This window comes from Leptodactylus fuscus, chromosome 10 (genome assembly GCF_031893055.1).
Source record: "Leptodactylus fuscus isolate aLepFus1 chromosome 10, aLepFus1.hap2, whole genome shotgun sequence".
NCBI lineage: Eukaryota > Metazoa > Chordata > Amphibia > Anura > Leptodactylidae > Leptodactylus > Leptodactylus fuscus.
Genome location: NC_134274.1, coordinates 35202606 through 35221063, shown reverse-complemented (window position 1 = coordinate 35221063; position 18458 = coordinate 35202606). Strand labels below are relative to the sequence as shown.

At 45.2% G+C, this 18458-nt stretch overlaps 1 protein-coding gene across 1 annotated transcript in view; it reads right to left on the bottom strand.

Moving 5' to 3' along the window:
• LOC142183033 (uncharacterized) overlaps positions 1-18458 on the bottom strand; it is a 124122-nt gene that overhangs the window by 31404 nt on the left and 74260 nt on the right. The window contains exons 9-12 of the mRNA XM_075257922.1: positions 15072-15166; positions 14462-14534; positions 13268-13395; positions 9603-9770 (exon numbers count right to left, since the gene is read on the bottom strand). Of these exons, the coding sequence (XP_075114023.1) occupies positions 9603-9770; positions 13268-13395; positions 14462-14534; positions 15072-15166 (464 nt within the window). The remainder of the gene's footprint in view (positions 1-9602; positions 9771-13267; positions 13396-14461; positions 14535-15071; positions 15167-18458) is intronic.

Here is an 18458-nt window from a genome sequence, read left to right as displayed (position 1 = left end):
AAGAGTTCGTGCCAGAGGTGGACTTCCTACTGGGATTTTCCCCCAAATAGAAGCACAATCAGACATCTCCGGTAAAAGGCAAGATAATATACTGCTACCATAGGTGGCAGCAGGCAGTAGCTGACAATCAAGTAACAGGCAGGTAGCCACCCCAAGTGGCAGGTAGCCAAAGTCAGGTAGACACCATACGTGGCAGCCAACATTGGTAGAGTGCAAACAGACTTCAACTCTCGACCTGGAGCATTTAGAAATAAAAATCTGCTTCCCACAGACTGAACCACGAAAAAACTTGCCTTTTTAATGAAACTTGCTCACTATCAAGAATAGACTAGGCGCACATTGAGCTTACCTCACCTGGATATATGCAAGCCGCTGAGAATCCAGTGAGCCTTAAACTCACTGCATTAATAGGCTGCGATTTAAGGCAGCGAAGAAACCCAGCCCGTCAGCCGAGTGAGAGCACAGAGTCTGCAACAGCAGGCTGGAAGATAGGCACCATTAAATATAACTTAGAGAATACACCATCCAGTGAGCAATAAACAAATATGCACTTATTAAGCAGTGATAATACACAGGTATATGGGAACCGCTATACTTAGGGCCACAGCATATGGTCTCCACTTAGGAACTAAATGCACCTTAAAAAACTGCAAGACATAAAAAGTTTGGTTGGATCTTACCATAATGGCGGTGAGATGACTTCCATGGCTGAGCAGCACAGGTGAGTGCGCACGGCAGTTGACAGAGTGCACATAGCAATAGAAATAGTGTTTTAGTTTCTGCACTGAACACAGGAAAAGTTGGAGAGGACTCAGCTTAACTTACTGCTGGTAATGAACAAGCTGCAACACAGCTGAAAAAATGTCAGTAACAGGAAAGATAAAGACTGGGATATAAATCCAGATCTTTCTCTCAGAAGGAAAGAAAAAGGAGAATAACAAGGCTCTAAAACACCTTCCTCCAAACCATACAGGAGGTTAGAAAGCCTCCTCCACCTGTCCCACACACTGGACAGAAAAAAACACAGGTAGTGGGGTTCTCTGGACCTCTTATATGGGAGGATTGATTGACTAATTAAAAATTTCACTTGTCCTGAATTGCACGCACGGGCAGGAATACCCCATCCGTTGTGCTGCTGTTTGACATATGGGGAATGTGCTGTTCTTCCATGATTTGGTGTTACTTTCCTGCTTGTCAGAGGAGAGTCCCTATCGGTCCGGCGCTGGCAGCAATGACTGGACAATGTCAGGCTGTATAGAGAGTCACATCCAATTGGTATTTAGTTATAAAATAAAAGAGCAATAATATGATACAAAAGGTATAAGAGAAGTGGACCCAGAGCGGTTTGACTGGTCCTTTATTTGAATAAGTTAAACACAGGTCAGTTTTCTGTCTGGTGCCAAAAATAACCCTACTTTGTCCATAGAAGTCTTGAGAAAAGAGGACAGTGGAAAGCAGAGACCAAGACAGGCCGAGGACACCTCAGTCCTACAGATTTATAAGAACTCGCCCCAGAACACTTGGAATCTGAGTCAGTCCTCAACTGGTGTAGATTTCAATTCTGGCAGAACTATTAACAGGCTGGAGCTAATAATAATTGTGAAATCTGCGACCATCACATAACTACAGGAGCACAGGGTTGAGTTGAGTCTTCTCAGCCTGCTGGATGGCGAAGATCCAAGTCTTGTCATATGAAGACCGGGAAATCTTTCTTCCAAAGCACATAGATGACCATATACAGTAGACTCGAATGGCTGAGGTAAGTAGAGGACACAGGACATGCCACAGATTTTTGCTCAGTACCTCTTGATCCGTGAGAAACAACAGATGTGTGAATGGCTCCATTGTCTATAATGAGTCTGTGGGTGCTGTCTGATTTTTTCATAGTACGTGGACAGAATAGTTAGTGTGAAAAGGCCCTTAGAAAGTTGTCAAAGAAGGGCTCCATCTTTTGGATGACAAGAGGACAGTGTTGACTTACCTGGAGAAGACTTCTATTGAAAATTAAAGGTCTTAAGGTTGTATTCACATCTGCGCTGTTTAATCCACTCCTCAAGTCCATCATAGGAACAGAAGATCAGATTAAACAATAAACTCGGATCCAACAACAACGGATCCTGAAGGACCCCACTGACTATAATGGAGTCCATCGGGTATCTGTTCGTTTCAAAGTGGCATCGCTGGATGACACAGTCAGGCTCCATGGCTTAGGATGTTTCTGTGGCTTTACATTCTCCTTTGTGGGAGTTATGGGAACATTATAGTTCAGCACCACTGGGCTGTTCCTGCGAATACCAGCCATAGAGGTCAGGATAGGGATCACTTGTTCCCATCTCAGCCGCAATGTGCCGAGATGGGAATATCCCTTTAACTCGACGCCATTCCTAGCACCAGGCAGTTAGTGGCTTCTAGTGTCTGACCTGTTGACATCAATGTTATAAAAAAAAAAAAAAAAAAATCCATTAAACAGATCTGCTAACCAGTTGTTAAAAAAAACCAAAAACGTAAATTGGGTGGAGCCTTATACTACTTAAAAAGCATCACACGGGCATCGCCATACATCAAGTCACTCATCAGCTCAAGTTTTCGAGTCTGCACTTGTGGATTGAGCTGTAAGGAGAGCAGCCCCTCTACTGGATAATAATAATGACCTACTGGGTCCATTCTGTAAGACTATGTCACGTCTCCTCAGTAACAGTCTGGTTCCTCTGAGGCGGGGTCATGCAATGTCACTACCCACTTATCCAATAAACCCTAATTTGCATCAACACTAGCAGGGCTTATATCTTTGTAATGGGTGAACAGATTTGTATAAACACCAAGATGCTCAGGGTGACAGTGGAGATCAGATGATGTATACCATTGGGCATTTCACACCTGGTCACAGGTTGTCCATACAACTTCTACGCTGTGGACATGCATTTGTTGGGTCAGGTGTGCATGTATAGTCAATGGTGAGCGAGGAATACGTCGCTGTCAGACGCCAACAACATTTTATCTTCTCTGAGAAGAAAAGGATAGGACATTAAAATTCAGAATGTCCGACTGTTCCCTCCCATAACATGATCTGTCAGGGGGCGAGTTGGGTCCTCCATACACTGTCAGCCGGGCCTCACAAATGACAAAACTACAGATAAATATAAATAGTTTAATATCTGGATAATACACATGAATACAATCCACAAACATAACAATTTCTGGTCTCTGCAGCCATATACCTACCTATATCTGTATACTGAAGCATCATACAACTTATCGGTCCCACATATCAGATCAGAAACTAGATAAGGATCCATGTTGTCAGGTCTTATAGTGACATGGAGTTTGGGCAAATAACATGTACTTGGTATTATCCCTGGGACCAAGAAAGTAAATTTAGACACCCTGAACAATCCCTTTAAGAATAAGTCCTGGTCTGACTTGAGGCAGGTAAGTAAGAATGCTTCAGAAATAGAAGGGTTAATAATCGATATTTGGAGTGATCTTTGCCCTTAGGAGGAGGAGTTATGTGCCCCCCACAGATATACAGTCCTATGAAAAAGTTTGGGCACCCCTATTAATCTTAATCATTTTTAGTTCTAAATATTTTGGTGTTTGCAGCAGCCATTTCAGTTTTATATATCTAATAACTGATGGACACAGTAATATTTCAGGATTGAAATGAGGTTTATTGTACTAACAGAAAATGTGCAATATGCATTAAACCAAAATTTGACCGGTGCAAAAGTATGGGCACCTCAACAGAAAAGTGACATTAATATTTAGTAGATCCTCCTTTTGCAAAGATAACAGCCTCTAGTCGCTTCCTGTAGCTTTTAATCAGTTCCTGGATCCTGGATAAAGGTATTTTGGACAAACAATTCAAGTTCAGTTAAGTTAGATGGTCGCCGAGCATGGACAGCCCGCTTCCAATCATCCCACAGATGTTCAATGATATTCAGGTCTGGGGACTGGGATGGCCATTCCAGAACATTGTAATTGTTCCTCTGCATGAATGCCTGAGGATTTGGAGCGGTGTTTTGGATCATTGTCTTGCTGAAATATCCATCCCCGGCGTAACTTCAACTTCGTCACTGATTCTTGAACATTATTCTCAAGAATCTGCTGATACTGAGTGGAATCCATGCGACCCTCAACTTTAACAAGATTCCCGGTGCCGGCATTGGCCACACAGCCCCAAAGCATGATGGAACCTCCACCAAATTTTACAGTGGGTAGCAAGTGTTTTTCTTGGAATGCTGTTTCTTTTTGGACGCCATGCATAACGCCTTTTTTTATAACCAAACAACTCAATCTTTGTTTCCAAAAAGAAGCTGCCTTGTCCAAATGTGCTTTTTCATACCTCAGGCAACTCTATTTGTGGCGTATGTGCAGAAACGGCTTCTTTCTCATCACTCTCCCATACAGCTTCTATTTGTGCAAAGTGCGCTGTATTGTTGACCGATGCACAGTGACACCATCTGCAGCAAGATGATGCTGCAGCTCTTTGGAGGTGGTCTGTGGATTGTCCTTGACTGTTCTCACCATTCTTCTTCTCTGCCTTTCTGATATTTTTCTTGGCCTGCCACTTCTGGGCTTAACAAGAACTGTCCCTGTGGTCTTCCATTTCCTTACTATGTTCCTCACAGTGGAAACTGACAGGTTAAATCTCTGAGACAACGTTTTGTATCCTTCCCCTGAACAAATATGTTGAACAATCTTTGTTTTCAGATCATTTGAGAGCGGGCTGTCCATGTTCGGCGCCCATCAAACTTAACTGAACTTGAATTGTTTTGTAGAAAGAAATGGTCCAAAATACCTTTATCCAGGATCCAGGAACTGATTAAAAGCTACAGGAAGCGACTAGAGGCTGTTATCTTTGCAAAAGGAGGATGTACTAAATATTAATGTCACTTTTCTGTTGAGGTGCCCATATATTTGCACCGGTCAAATTTTGGTTTAATGCATATTGCGCATTTTCTGTTAGTACAATAAACCTCATTTCAATCCTGAAATATTACTGTGTCCATCAGTTATTAGATATATCAAACTGAAATGGCTGCTGCAAACACCAAAATATTTAGAACTAAAAATGATTAAGATTAATAGGGGTGCCCAAACTTTTTCATAGGACTGTAGCCCTGATCTCATCATCATCCAGTCTGTCTGGGATGTCATGAAGAGACAAATTGGAGCAAGCAACATCCACAGAAGATCTGTGCTTAGTTTTCAAAGATGGCGGCAGGAACAACTTCCCTGCCCAGTTCCTTCTAAGACTGTCCGTAAGTACCAAGAAGAACTGAAGGAAGGCAAAGGTGACAACAAATACTGATGGGATTGACATTTCCCTTCTCTTCATTCTGCAGTATTTTTGGGGAACCTCTGCCTCCCATACCAAGATATCAGTATCTTTGTGAATATGCAACTGAAATCTTTAGAGCCATGAGCACATTGCTACTCAGCCCTTTGGAGCAATGACAGTGCCCCGTTGCTCCAAGGAGCTCATTTGCATATTGACAAAAATGGTGAATCCTCAGTAATGGAGGCAGCGACTCACAGGGGATTCAGTTGACTAAAACCTATGTATCTCCGGGGCCTGGGTGACATGTTGGGTTCTGGTGATGGACTCCATTTATGGCTAGGCTCACATCTGGCTCAGGGCTTCTATTTTCTCATCTAATCTTAACTTTTAGGGTTTTTCCTCTCAGAGTCTCATTGCGCACTTCACGTCTCTACGTTTTGGGGCTGCATCAGGTCAATGGGAAATCCATCCAGCACAGGAACATTGGGAACTTGTGTGTGAATTTTGTGATGTCTGATAAGATCTGATCTCTGGAGAAATCCTTTCCTGCAGTCGGAGCATGAGAACGGCCTCTCTCCTGTGTGAGCTTTCCGATGCATCGTAAGAGGAGATTTCCGTGTAAAACATTTCCCGCATTCCGTACATGAAAATGGCTTCACCCCCCATGAATTTTCTGATGCGTTACAAGACCCGCTTTCACGTTAAAACATTTGCCACATTCTGAACATAAGAACATTGGCTGGTCTTGGTCGCTCCTCGGGAGACCTTCATAAGTCACCCCCTCCCCATTTTCTGGAGGCTTTTTTACCGGGTGAATTTTCTGATGCCTGACAAGATCCCATTTCTGGATGAAAAATTTTCCGCATTCTACACATAAAAACGGCTTCTCCCCCGTGTGGCTTCTCTGGTGGATTTCCAGCTGACATTTCCGTGTAAAACTCTTCCAACATTCTGAACACGAAAACGGTTTCTCGCCCGTGTGAGTTTTGTGATGCTGCGTAAGGGTTTTTTTCTGGGTAAAAGACTTGCCACATTCGGAGCAGGAGAATGGCTTCTCCCCTGTGTGAATTCTCTCATGTCGCTCAAGGTGATCTTTTTGCATAAAACATTTCCCACATTCTAGGCACGGAAACGGCTTCTCCCCTGTGTGAATTCTCTGATGTTTTACAAGATACGATTTCTGGGTAAATCCTTTTCCACATTCTGAACATGAAAACGGCCTATCATCACGGTCAACGTCCTGATGTCTCTCGGGGTTGATACAAGTTCCTCTCTGACACTCCAGGCACGAGACGGACCTGCCCCTTGTGTGAATTTTCTGATGTTTATCAAGACCCGATTTTTGGAAAAAACTTTTCCCACATTCCGGACATGGAAATGGCCGCTCTCCTGTGTGAGTCCGACAATGTTTGTTGAGACCTGATTTTTTGGTAAATTGTTTTCCGCATTCCAGACATGGATACGGCTTCTCTCCTGTGTGAGTTCTCTGGTGGACGACAAGAACCGACTTCTTAGAAAAGGATTTCCCACATTCTGAACAAGGAAACGGCTTCTCCGCTGTGTGAGTCCGATGATGTTTATCGAGAGACGATTTCTTTGTGAAACATTTCCCGCACTCCAGACACAGATACGGCTTCTCTCCTGTGTGTAGGCTCTGATGAGTGATGAACATGGATGTATCGGCAAATAGTTCTCCAGACTCTGAACCGTAGTATGGCGTCTCCTTTATATGAAATTTCTGATGTTCTGCCAGGAGGGATTTATAAGCGAAACACTTCCCACATTCGTCGCATGTGAACGGCTTTTCCCCGGTGTGAATTCTCTGATGTCTATAGAGAATGGCTCTCTGTGTAAAGCTTTTTCCACATGTGGCACAAGAAAATGGCTTCTCCCTGATGTGAAATAACTGATGCTCTACAAGGTGCGACTTCTGAGTATAAGATTTACCACACTTAGGACACACATAAGGTCTCGGTCCGGTGTGCGATATCTCGTGCCTGAAGAGGTCAGACTTGTAAGTAAAACATTTGCCACATTCAGAACATGGAAACAGTTTATCAGCTTTATACGCCGTATTTTGTGAGCCATTAGATAAATGATCAGGTGAAAGTTCTTCTTGATAAGAAGGTGCAGAAAACGTCTGGGTATTGAGAGTCTCTGGAGGTACATTTATGGTAACGGGGAGGTCTCCTGGAATATACTGCAGGATATAGTCACTTTCATAATGTGCAGATAACAGCAGATGTCGGTCTAATAACTGGCTGCCGACAACTATGGAGACACAAAGGATTATTTGTAATTAGACAAGTAATACACTATCTGAATATCATCTACATTTGTCTCCTATATCTATCTCATATCTGACTGTCTACATTAGATCTCTTATAACTATCTTACATCAATCTCAGATGACTCCCCATCTAAATCCATTTATTTCTTATGTGTCTCAATATCTATTTATTCATCTTGTGTCATTTCACATTCATTCATCTTGCGCTCCCGTTCTCTCCATATTGTGATTTTATTTACTTTTTTTTTTTAATGAACTGTCCCCTATTCATTGTAGGCCATATTTACTAATACAGTCTAAAATCAACTTTATTAAAGCAACTGCTGCTGTTTGAGAAATCCCATTATTAGACCGTCTGGTGTAACTTTACATCTCCTATGGGCTGGCTTTATTAGCGCCAGAATTTGGCAAATTTTTTGGTGCATGCTGTTGCAACTTAAGCCACATCCATCGTCTCTGAAGACACACGTCTATGAAACAGGGCCCCATTCTGGGACAAGTTAAAAACACTTGACAGATATGGTCCATGGCATGTTAGATAGTTTTCTTTTTTTTATTAAAATCAGACCGTTTCATGTGTTTTTCATGGCTGTGTGAATATATTTGGGAAAGTCAGGCATGATGTTCAGGGTGCTTCCTATAGAGGGCAGCATTGCCCTATTTACATCTTGGGAGACAGATTTGCATATTCCTCCCATGATCCCTTGCAGTGGAGCGACTATGGCTGTATAAGTCTCCACACACATAATAGGTGGTCTCTCCTTAAAGAGGACCTTTCACCATATCTGGGCACAGGCAGTGTTATATACTGCCAGAAAGCTGACAGTGCGCTGAATTCAGCGCACTGTCGGCTTTCCCGATCCGTCCCCGGTGTAAAGCGCTATCGGTCCCGGTACCGTAGCGCTTTACAGTCAGAAGGGCGTTTCTGACCATTAGCCAGGAACGTCCTTCTGCCTCGCGGCGCCAATCGCGCTGTACTGTGGAGCCGGGAGGAACGCCCCCTCCCGCTCCTGATAATGCTAGTCTACGGACAAGCTGTGTGAGCAGAGGGAGGGGGCGTTCCTCCCGGCTCCACAGCACAGCGCGATTGGCGCCGCGAGGCAGAAGGACGTCTCTGGCTAACTGTCAGAAACGCCCTTCTGACCATAGAAGAGCTACGGTACCGGGCCGTAAGCTCTTCACACCGGGCACAGATCGGGAAAGCCGACAGTGCGCTGAATTCAGCGCACTGTCAGCTTTCTGGCAGTATATAAAACTGCATGTGCCCGGATATGGTGAAAGGTCCTCTTTAAGGAGTGACATTCTCCCCATAATCTGTGTGATTATAGCGATAGAAGTTACTACTCACCAGTACTAATATCTGTGGGAATCTCCTCAGTGGACTGATCACTCCTGGTATACGGCTCGTCTTCTCCATCTATAACTTCAACTTTAAGATCAAGGAAATCTTCACCCTGATACAAAAGGTGTAAAAAGTAACAATCCGCTGGTAATTGTAGTGTTTTTTTTTTCTAAGGTTCTATGAAAGGTTTTATAATCAAAAACTACAACAACCACCAAATATAAAAGGTAAGGGCAAAACTGGAGTGTTCCTGTACAGGTCATATAGGATGAAAAATCTAATCCATCTACCTGAAGATTCTGTGGGACACGGTCATTCTCCTCTGGACAATCCTGGTAATAAGCGGGACCAGGACATCTCTCTGGTGGATTTATTTTACAGGTTCCATCTGTAAGAAATGCACAAAGTAACTAGATAAACCTTGTGATCAGGTGATGGGAATATCTGGAAGACCCGCAGAACAGCTTTCTCCTCTTACTTGGCGATATGAGGTTCTGATGAATCTCCTTAATAAGATCCTCATAATAGTCCTTGTGTCCTTCTATGTACTCCCACTCCTCCATGGAGAAATAGACGGAGACATCCTGACACCTTATAGGAACCTGACAACACACAATGATACAGTCATCACCAGACACATCATCCCTTGTGTTCCTGTATAATGTCCCAGCATTCCCGGCAGTGCTCACCTCTCCAGTCAGCAGTTCAGTGATCTTGTGGGTCAGGCCCAGGACCTTCTCATGGATTGGTGAAGGATCCTTCATGGGGGTCTGGGTTCGGCTCCATACTGCTGACACATGGCGATGGTTCCCAGGGGCCGCGCACTCACTAGACGTCTTTCTCACTGCTATAAAATTCTGTGCATGAGAATGATAATCTCCATTACATACAATTCTCACAATCTTTCACTCTTTATTCCTCTCTTTAACATATGGCACTTGGCTCCATAGAAGATAATGGAAGATTATGTAGATAATCTGTTTTCCCATAGTCCAAACAGCAGCGCAACAACTGGGGTATTCCTGCCCCTGCGAGCAATTAGGACAGGTGGAACTTTTACTTAATCAAAAGTGGTCAACTGACCCCCTCCCCCCCGCGTAATTATAAAGTATAATATTCCGAAAAACCATCTTCAGAACAGGAAGGGAGGGAAGCTTGCACTGCTGTTTGGACTATGGGAAAACAGATTATCTACATAATCTTCCATTCCCCATACGTCAAACAGCAGCGCAACAACTGGGGAGGTAGCAAGTAAATCCCCCCTAGGGTGGGACTTCCTGGCAAACTGATGAAAAGACCGAGTGGCCAAAAGCCACCGCCTCCGCCGCGAACCGCTCCAATCTGTAGTGTCTTACGAATGTCAAGTGCGAACTCCATGTCGCCGCTGAGCAGATTTGATCCAAAGAGACGGACTGTCTCTCCGCACAGGAGGTGGCCACCGCACGGGTGGAATGCGCCCGGACAAAGTCCGGAGGTGGCAGTCCCTGATTCTGGAAGGCCTGAAAAATGGCCCCCTTGATCCAACGTGAAAGGGTACCCTTGGATACTCTTTCCCCCTTCTTCCTACCTGACGCATTCACAAACAGATTCTCAGCTCTCCTGAATGCGCTAGTCCGCTCCAGGTAGATACTTAGACACCTCCTTAGGTCCAGGGTATGCCACCTTTCCTCCTCTCGGCTCACTGGGGAAGGAAAGAAGGTGGGCAGTGAGATAACGTGGTTTATATTCTGCCCAGAGGGCACCTTGGGTAAGAACCCCGGCAGGTACCTCAACTGGACCCTGTCTGGGAAAAACAACAAGTAAGGCTCTGTAGCAGCCAAAGCCTGCAGCTCCCCAGCTCGTTTTGCTGAGGTCACCGCCAACAAAAATGCCACCTTATAAGACATCCACTTCAAATCTGTCTCTTGCATCGGCTCGAAGGGGGGCTCACAGAGTCCCTGTAGTACCGTACCCAGATCCCACTGAGGGACTGGGCTGTAAACAGACGGGCGGAGCCTAGAGGCTCCTTTCAAGAACTGACTCACCAGGGGGTTCTGAGATAACCTGATCCCAAGGACCGCAGACAATGCTGCCATGTGTACTCTTAGTGTCGCCGGAGCAAGCCCTTTGTCCAGGCCATTCTGCATAAACTCCAACACCGACTCAATCTCCGAACCGGACCGCCGGTTCTCCTCACACCATTGTTGGTAGATTCTACCAATACTCACATAAGCTCTGTTAGTTGAAAGTGCCCTAGAACAAGCTAAGGTCGCTCGAACGGCTTGGGATAGTCCTCCGTGTCCATATAAGGCGCGGTCAACCTCCAGACTGTTAGGTTGAACGTCTCCAGGTCCTGGCATAGCCGATTGTTCTGGGTTACCAGGTTGTGAAGAAGCGGAAGCCTCCAATTGTTCCCTCAACTCATCTGCATGAGGTGGGTAAACCATGCCCTCTTCGGCCAGAACAGTATGATCACGATGACCGATACCTGGTCTTGTCTGACTTTGGCCAATACCTTCGAAATCATGGGAAGTGGAGGGAAGATGTAAGCTAGCCTGAACCTCCAAGGTATTGATAGGGCATCTACTGCCAAGGGGTTGTCCTCCTGGTAGAGGGAACAAAACCTCTCCACCTTGACATTGTACTGGGTGGCCATCAGGTCCACCTTGGGGAGACCCCACACCTACCCCCCCCTCCCCACCACCTGACAGAAAAAAACGCGGTGGGGAGGGGGTCAGTTGACCTCTTATAGGGGAGGTTCCACTTTTGATTAAGTAAAAGTTCCACCTGTCCTAATTGCTCACAGGGGCAGGAATACCCCAGTTGTTGCGCTGCTGTTTGACGTATGGGGAATGGATCTACTAACGCAGCGGTTTTCTGTTCTTTTTTAATGTCCATGTGACTGATCCAGTATCTGATAGAACTTGTCATATGTTGAGCAATTATCATGGATCCCAACCTATAACCTATGAGGGATCCATGAAAACAGATTACCCTCGGCTGTGTAAAAACCTCCTTATTCTTGGCTTATTACTTATAGACATTGCCCCATTTTGGCTCCAACCTCAGATTTACCGTATTTTTCGGACTATAAGACGCACCTAGGTTTTAGAGGAGGAAAATAGGGAAAAAAAATATTGAAGCAAAAACTGGTAAAATATTTAATATATGGGAGTTGTAGTTTTGCAACAGCTGCAAGGCCACATTGACAGGTGACCCTGCAGCTGTACGGGGATGTATAGGGCGTTTTTTTTTTGCGGGGCCAGATGTACTTTTTAGTTATACCATTTTGGGGAATGTCTATTTCTTAGATCACCTTGTATTGAAAAAAAAACAGGAGGTGATTTAGAACTTTTATTTATTTTATATTTTTATTATATATTTTTAAAGCTTTTTTTTTTTTTTTTTTTTTTACTATTTTATTCCCCCCCCGGGGGCTTGAACCTGCGGTCACTTGATTGCAAGTCCCATAGACGGCAATACAACTGTATTGCCGTCTATGGGACATTCTGTCTATTAGTATTACGGCTGGTCATAGAGACCAGCCGCAATACTAATATAGCCGTGACAGGCCGGGGAGCCTCATTAGGCTCCCGGCTGTCACCCGAACAGGTCGGCTCCTGCGATATCGCCGCGCAGGAGCCGGCCTGCAACGTCACAGGTACGGGGCCGGTGGGGACCGGCCCCGGGGGAGAAGAGGCCACCGATACTGACCCGGCATCCGCTGTACTAGAGAGGCGGATGCCGGGGAGGGATAGAAGCCATCACAGGTGCCGGGGCCTGAGACATCGCTGCGCTCCTCTGCCCTGCATGAAGCCAGTGGCGGGGGGACGGAGGAGCAGAATAGCATCACTCCTCCCGCTGCTGGCTTCATGCAGGACAGAGGAGCGCAGCGATGTCTCAGGCCCCGGCGTCTATCACTTGCCGGCTTCCGCCTCTCTATTACAGCGGATGCCAGGCGCCACATTCAGACTATAAGACGCACCCTTCTTTTCCCCCCAAATTTTGGGGAAAAAAAGTGCGTCTTAGGGTGCATGCACACTACGTAACGCCGGGCGTGTATGAGAGCCGTACACGCCGGCATTACAGCAGGGCTGCCGAACACTTCCCATTCACTTCAATGGGAGCGCTCGTAAACGCCGCTGTTACGAGCGCTCCCATTGAAGTGAATGGGATGTTTTCGGTAGTCTGCTGTAATGCCGGCGTGTACGGCTCTCATACACGCCCGGCGTTACGTAGTGTGCATGCACCCTTATAGTCCGAAAAATACGGTACTAATAATTGGCTTATCTGGACTTTTCATGTGGAAATTCCCTTGAAGCCAGCCTAACAGAGATAAGTTAGACCATGTGATGTCTTTCCCAGAATCCCTCACCTCTCTGGTCAGCAGGGAGAGGATCTCCAGGGAAAGGTTTAGTATCTGCTCTGTTGCCTCCTCCTCCTTGTACTTCTCCATTTTCGAAGGATCAGTCCTGAAGAAGAGCTCTGTCTTGTGGGAGGATTCTGAGCGGCAGAGAACAATATAAATATCCATTAATGTGCGGTGGCAACACCAGTACATAGAGAACTGTGCAAAAGTTTCAGTCAGGTGGGGGAAAAATGCTGCGCAGTAAGAATGCTTTCAGAAATGGAATATATTACTAGATCGGTGGGGGACCAACACCCACACCCCAACAATGTTATTGGAGACTGCACCTAGTAGATGCCGGGAGGAGCCTGACATTTCGGTATTCGCTGATTTACTTGGAATAATCCAAGAATCATAACTACACTGGATTTTTATGGTGTCGGGGGAAACACCCCTGGGAGCACATGCTGCCGGTTCCATATTAAAAACAAAATGGTTGCCCGTACGGGGAGAACACAAAGCCACACATACTCAGATGTATATCAAAATGTTCTGCCATTTATTACGATACTTAGTTTTTATAGAGGAATAATGGCTGTATGCTAATTTAAGCATAACAAACTACATCACATGGAAATATGAATTATCATTGGTCAAAGTAGAAAATGGGCGTTTACAAACTATGAATACGTGCATAAGCAATACATGAATTAACACATGGTTGTCCGCGTCATCCATTTTAGTTCTAATCATGCTAGCACAATGCTCTAAGATGGACGGTCTGTCCTTGATCCTAGCTTAGAGTATTCTCATATCTAGTGGACATTCTGTGTCTTGATATGAAACATGAGAAACTAAGTAATAGTTATGAGAACTCAGAAACATTCCAACCTTTTCCTAAATATGATAAGAAGGCACAATTGCAAGTCTCTCACAGTAGCTGCGTATAAGAGACAAGACACTAGTGAAAGAAATATGGAATGTACGCAGACAAGATGGCAGAATGCTAGTCTCTCTCTTTACACAAATATTGGTCCTCTCACGATGGTGACAAAGAAGTTGTAAAGATGACACATATCACATGGCCAAGACTCTATATACTCCTAGAAGAAGTCATGTCCAAGTCTCAGGCAAATCACAATAACATGGTGTGATGAGTAGGAGTACAGAATCTTCTAGGAGCGAGGCCCCTGACCAACCGTCCCCCTCCCTAATGCTTACCTGGGTTCACACATACGGAGGATTCTCTTTTCTGACACTGATGGTCAACTTTCATGGACACAAAATCTTCTCCCTTATTAACACAAACAGATACGTTACAAGGGTCAGCCACTTCAGAAATACATTTCAGTATATTGATTGCAGTGGCACAAAAGACAGTACTGCTCACACTTTTCCCCAGGAGGATTTTAGAAGTCCCCCAGCTGGATGTCTGTAAACGGCAGAAAGCCAAGGAATCAGAGTTCCTTGGAAAGCAAGATGGCAGAGGCCACAAGAGTCACCCACATGACCACTTTCTCAGCTGTTGCTGGCTGCATTCTCTTCTGCGCAGGAACTGGAAATATTCACTCTGTCACCCACAGCAAGCAGTTAAGGTGTGGGGGGGGAGGGTGTTAGGAATAGGAAAATATTCTTTATAAAGTTGCAAAACCCTCAAAATGAAGAAATAAACTGAGAACTGACCGTCAAAGGAGCGAGTCCCTGCCATTGCTAGCAGTGACCGGACGGAATGACAGGGTACAGGAACACAACCCAGAACTCCAACCAGTTGTCAAAAGATTCACATTTCCAGGAAGAAATGCTCTCCCTCGGCTAGCTCACTTCCAAGTACCTGGTCTTGAGAGCCATTGTGATTCTCTTCATGATGATGTTCCATATATGAAGGACTGTGACATCTCTCTGGTGGGTTTCTGTTACTGGATTCATCTGTACGAAACACACCAAGTGATGACAAGATGGCAGAGGAACCGAAATAAGCTTCAAAACCTCTCCATCCCACGAATCTCCTCTTACCTGCTAATGTGAGGGTCTGGTGGTCCTCCATAATGACTTCTTTGTACAGGTCCTTGTGTCCTTCTATGTACTCCCACTCCTCCATGGTGAAATGGACGGCGACATCCTGACACCTTATAGGAACCTGACAACACAATGATACCGTCATCACCAGACCCATCACTCCTTGTGTTACTGTCTGACGTCCCGGCCTTCCCTGCAGCGCTCACCTCTCCAGTCAGCAGCTCTATGATCTTGTGGGTGAGGTCCAGGATCTTCTGGGGATTCTTTCTATCATAGACCAATAAATGAGTCTGGGGGATTGTGCTGAGGTTCTGGTTTCTGCTCCATCCTCCTGACCCACGTGAATGGCTGATGGAGGTCACACCCTGACCAGACGTCTCCTTCACTACTGAGTAATCCTGTATACAGAAAGAGACAACAATAAGTTTATATACAACCTTAGGGAGATGATAAACTTTGGCCACATCTACAGAGGTGCATACAGTATCTTTTTTTTTTGCAGGGCTAGATGAACATTTTCGTTATACTTTTGGGGAATGTCTGATTTTTTGATTGCTTTTTATTCATATTTTTTATGGGAGGTGAAAAGGTTGAGACAACTATGGTCTTTTGATCTTTTCTCTTGGGTATTAGCTCCTATATCTCTACTGTACAGTTACCATATTTTGACATGTATTTTTAATATACTTGAATTTTTAGAACCCCAAGGGGACTTGATCTCTAGGATGGACTGATCACCAGTACAATATACTGCAATATAATATTGTGAAATGCATTCACCTTTATTATGGAAGTATAGTAATGACAGACTTGGGAGCCCTCAATAGGTTCCTGGCTGTTATGGAGACCACACCATTCTGGGGTACAGCAATAGTCTTCAACTTGGCTGCGTTCACTGCGCCGCTGGTTCTCAGATGCCTCGGACACATCTAACTGAGGCATCTGAAGGGTTACTCCCCCAAAGAGGAGACAGGTCACATGCATTTTGGCAGGGTCTCCACTGTCTAATACAATGGTATCCCAGAGGTTCCTGAGAGAGGCGATATATTTAGAGTGGGCACATCGATTGGACTATTATGGCAAATGTTGTCAAGGGGTTAACTTTTAGGCTACATTCAGGTGGCAGAATCTTCTTGGCAGGGTCTGGCGAAAACATTTCCTCACTTTTATTTCAATAGGAGGCGTAAGCGTCCTGCTCAGTGTTCAGGTGGATTCTGCCTGAAGGTCCTAATGAAGTGAATGTGAGCAGAAGTGTATAGTATGGTATGGTAGAGTATAGTACAGTATACAGGAGGAACCTTATCATGTACCAGAGAGGGAAGGCAGGACAGGAGGTCAGAAAGAAGATGGCTCCTTCATTGCTTGGACCAAGCCTTCATTTACTTAATTTAACCATCAGCCGATCCGAACAGAACGCTCACATAGAAATGAATGGAAGCACCTGTGACGCCGGTCGGCGGCACAGTCAGCGTCACAGGTGCTTCCATTCATTTCTATGGAAGCGTGCTGTTCGGATCGGCTGATCCGAACAGTGTTCGCTCATCTCTACTCCTCACCTGCCCCATCAGCAGGTAGATCATCTCCTGGGTGAGGTTACATAAACGACAGAATATTCGGATCTGGCCAATGTCCATCCTGAGGGGTTCGCTAAGGGAGAGAGAACATGAGATGTCACTATAGAGTTACATGAATGTAAAGAACGATGGATAACGGTATTTTATTATCAGCTCAAAGGCGCATCTTTCATGGGATCCACAGTGATCAGAAAAATGGGGACAAAAGTCAGTGCACTACATTCACCACAATCTCCAGCAGCCCCATAGAAGTGCATGGAGTAGCAGTCACGAAGTGCACTGACACCTCATTCACAGGGACTTTGGTTCCACGTTTTCCCAGTGATCAGTGGTCTCTGCGTTTGGACCCCCAGCCAGTAACATCTGTCATGAGGATAGGACATTAGTGTCTGTAAGGCAGATCCTCTTTAAAGAGGACTTTTCACCTTTTGGGGCACATGCGGTTTTATATACCCTTGTCCATTTTGTGCAGAGGTGGCAGCTTTCCTGTTCTGTGCCCCCTGGGACCCCCCACCTCTGCACAAAACGGACAAGGGTTCAGGGCGTCCATCAGGAAGGAGACTCTCAGCCCCTCCAGCAATGGCCTCCTGCACTTGACCCGCACTCAATAGGGATCAGCAGGAGCCAAGTAAGAAGTCCACAGATGTCTGGAAGGGGAGAGATCGGGGGGTGCCAGGAGGGATCCCCACAAGGCTCCCTGACTCCAGCCGCCACATTTAAACCCCCAGGAGCGCAGTGAAACAGGGAATGTCCATTCGTCACATGGGGGAGGTGATACAGGTAGGGGAAGGGGAGGAAATCAAAGAGAACCACCAATATACAAGACTGCATAGACTCTTAGCAGAAATTGGGTATCAACAACATGAATGTCGCTATGACAACACTGCATGGCAGGTGCTGGGGGTCAGAGAAGCTTCAGCCTTTATGTACTGAGCACAAGGCACATGTAAGTGCAGCCACGGCTGGGGGCCGTAGAGGAGGAGATGTCGCCATGTCTGCCCCACAGGGCACAGTACACACAGGACTTCATGTGCACTACTTACACTCACAACCTCGGCTCAGCGGCGCCACCATGCGGGAATGGTAAAGGATAAACACACGAGTCAGTCAAGACCTTCTGACGGCATAAGGTCACGTGACATTCTCAAGTCATGTGACTTGGTAGGCGTGGCTTTGCTCGTGAGACGATCCCTCCACATGAAGAGATGTAGTGACCTGGGAGATGTGGGGGGTACATGGGAGTCTGTATGACGTCATACCCATGTGATCAGACTATCTGGGCGGAGCTATTCTAGTATCGCTTCTATAGGTGTAATGGGCTGTTGTGCTAGTGTGTATATACCTGTATATGTGTGAGGTGTGATAGTAGTGTATATACCTGTATATACCTGTATATGTGTGATATAGTAGTATATATACTTGTATATACCTGTATATGTGTGATATAGTAGTGTATATACCTGTATGTGTGATATAGTAGTGTGTATACTTGTATATACCTGTATGTGTGATATAGTAGTGTGTATACTTGTATATACTTGTATGTGTGATATAGTAGTGTGTATATACCTGTATATGTGTGAGGTGTGATAGTAGTCTATATACTTGTATATACCTGTATATGTGTG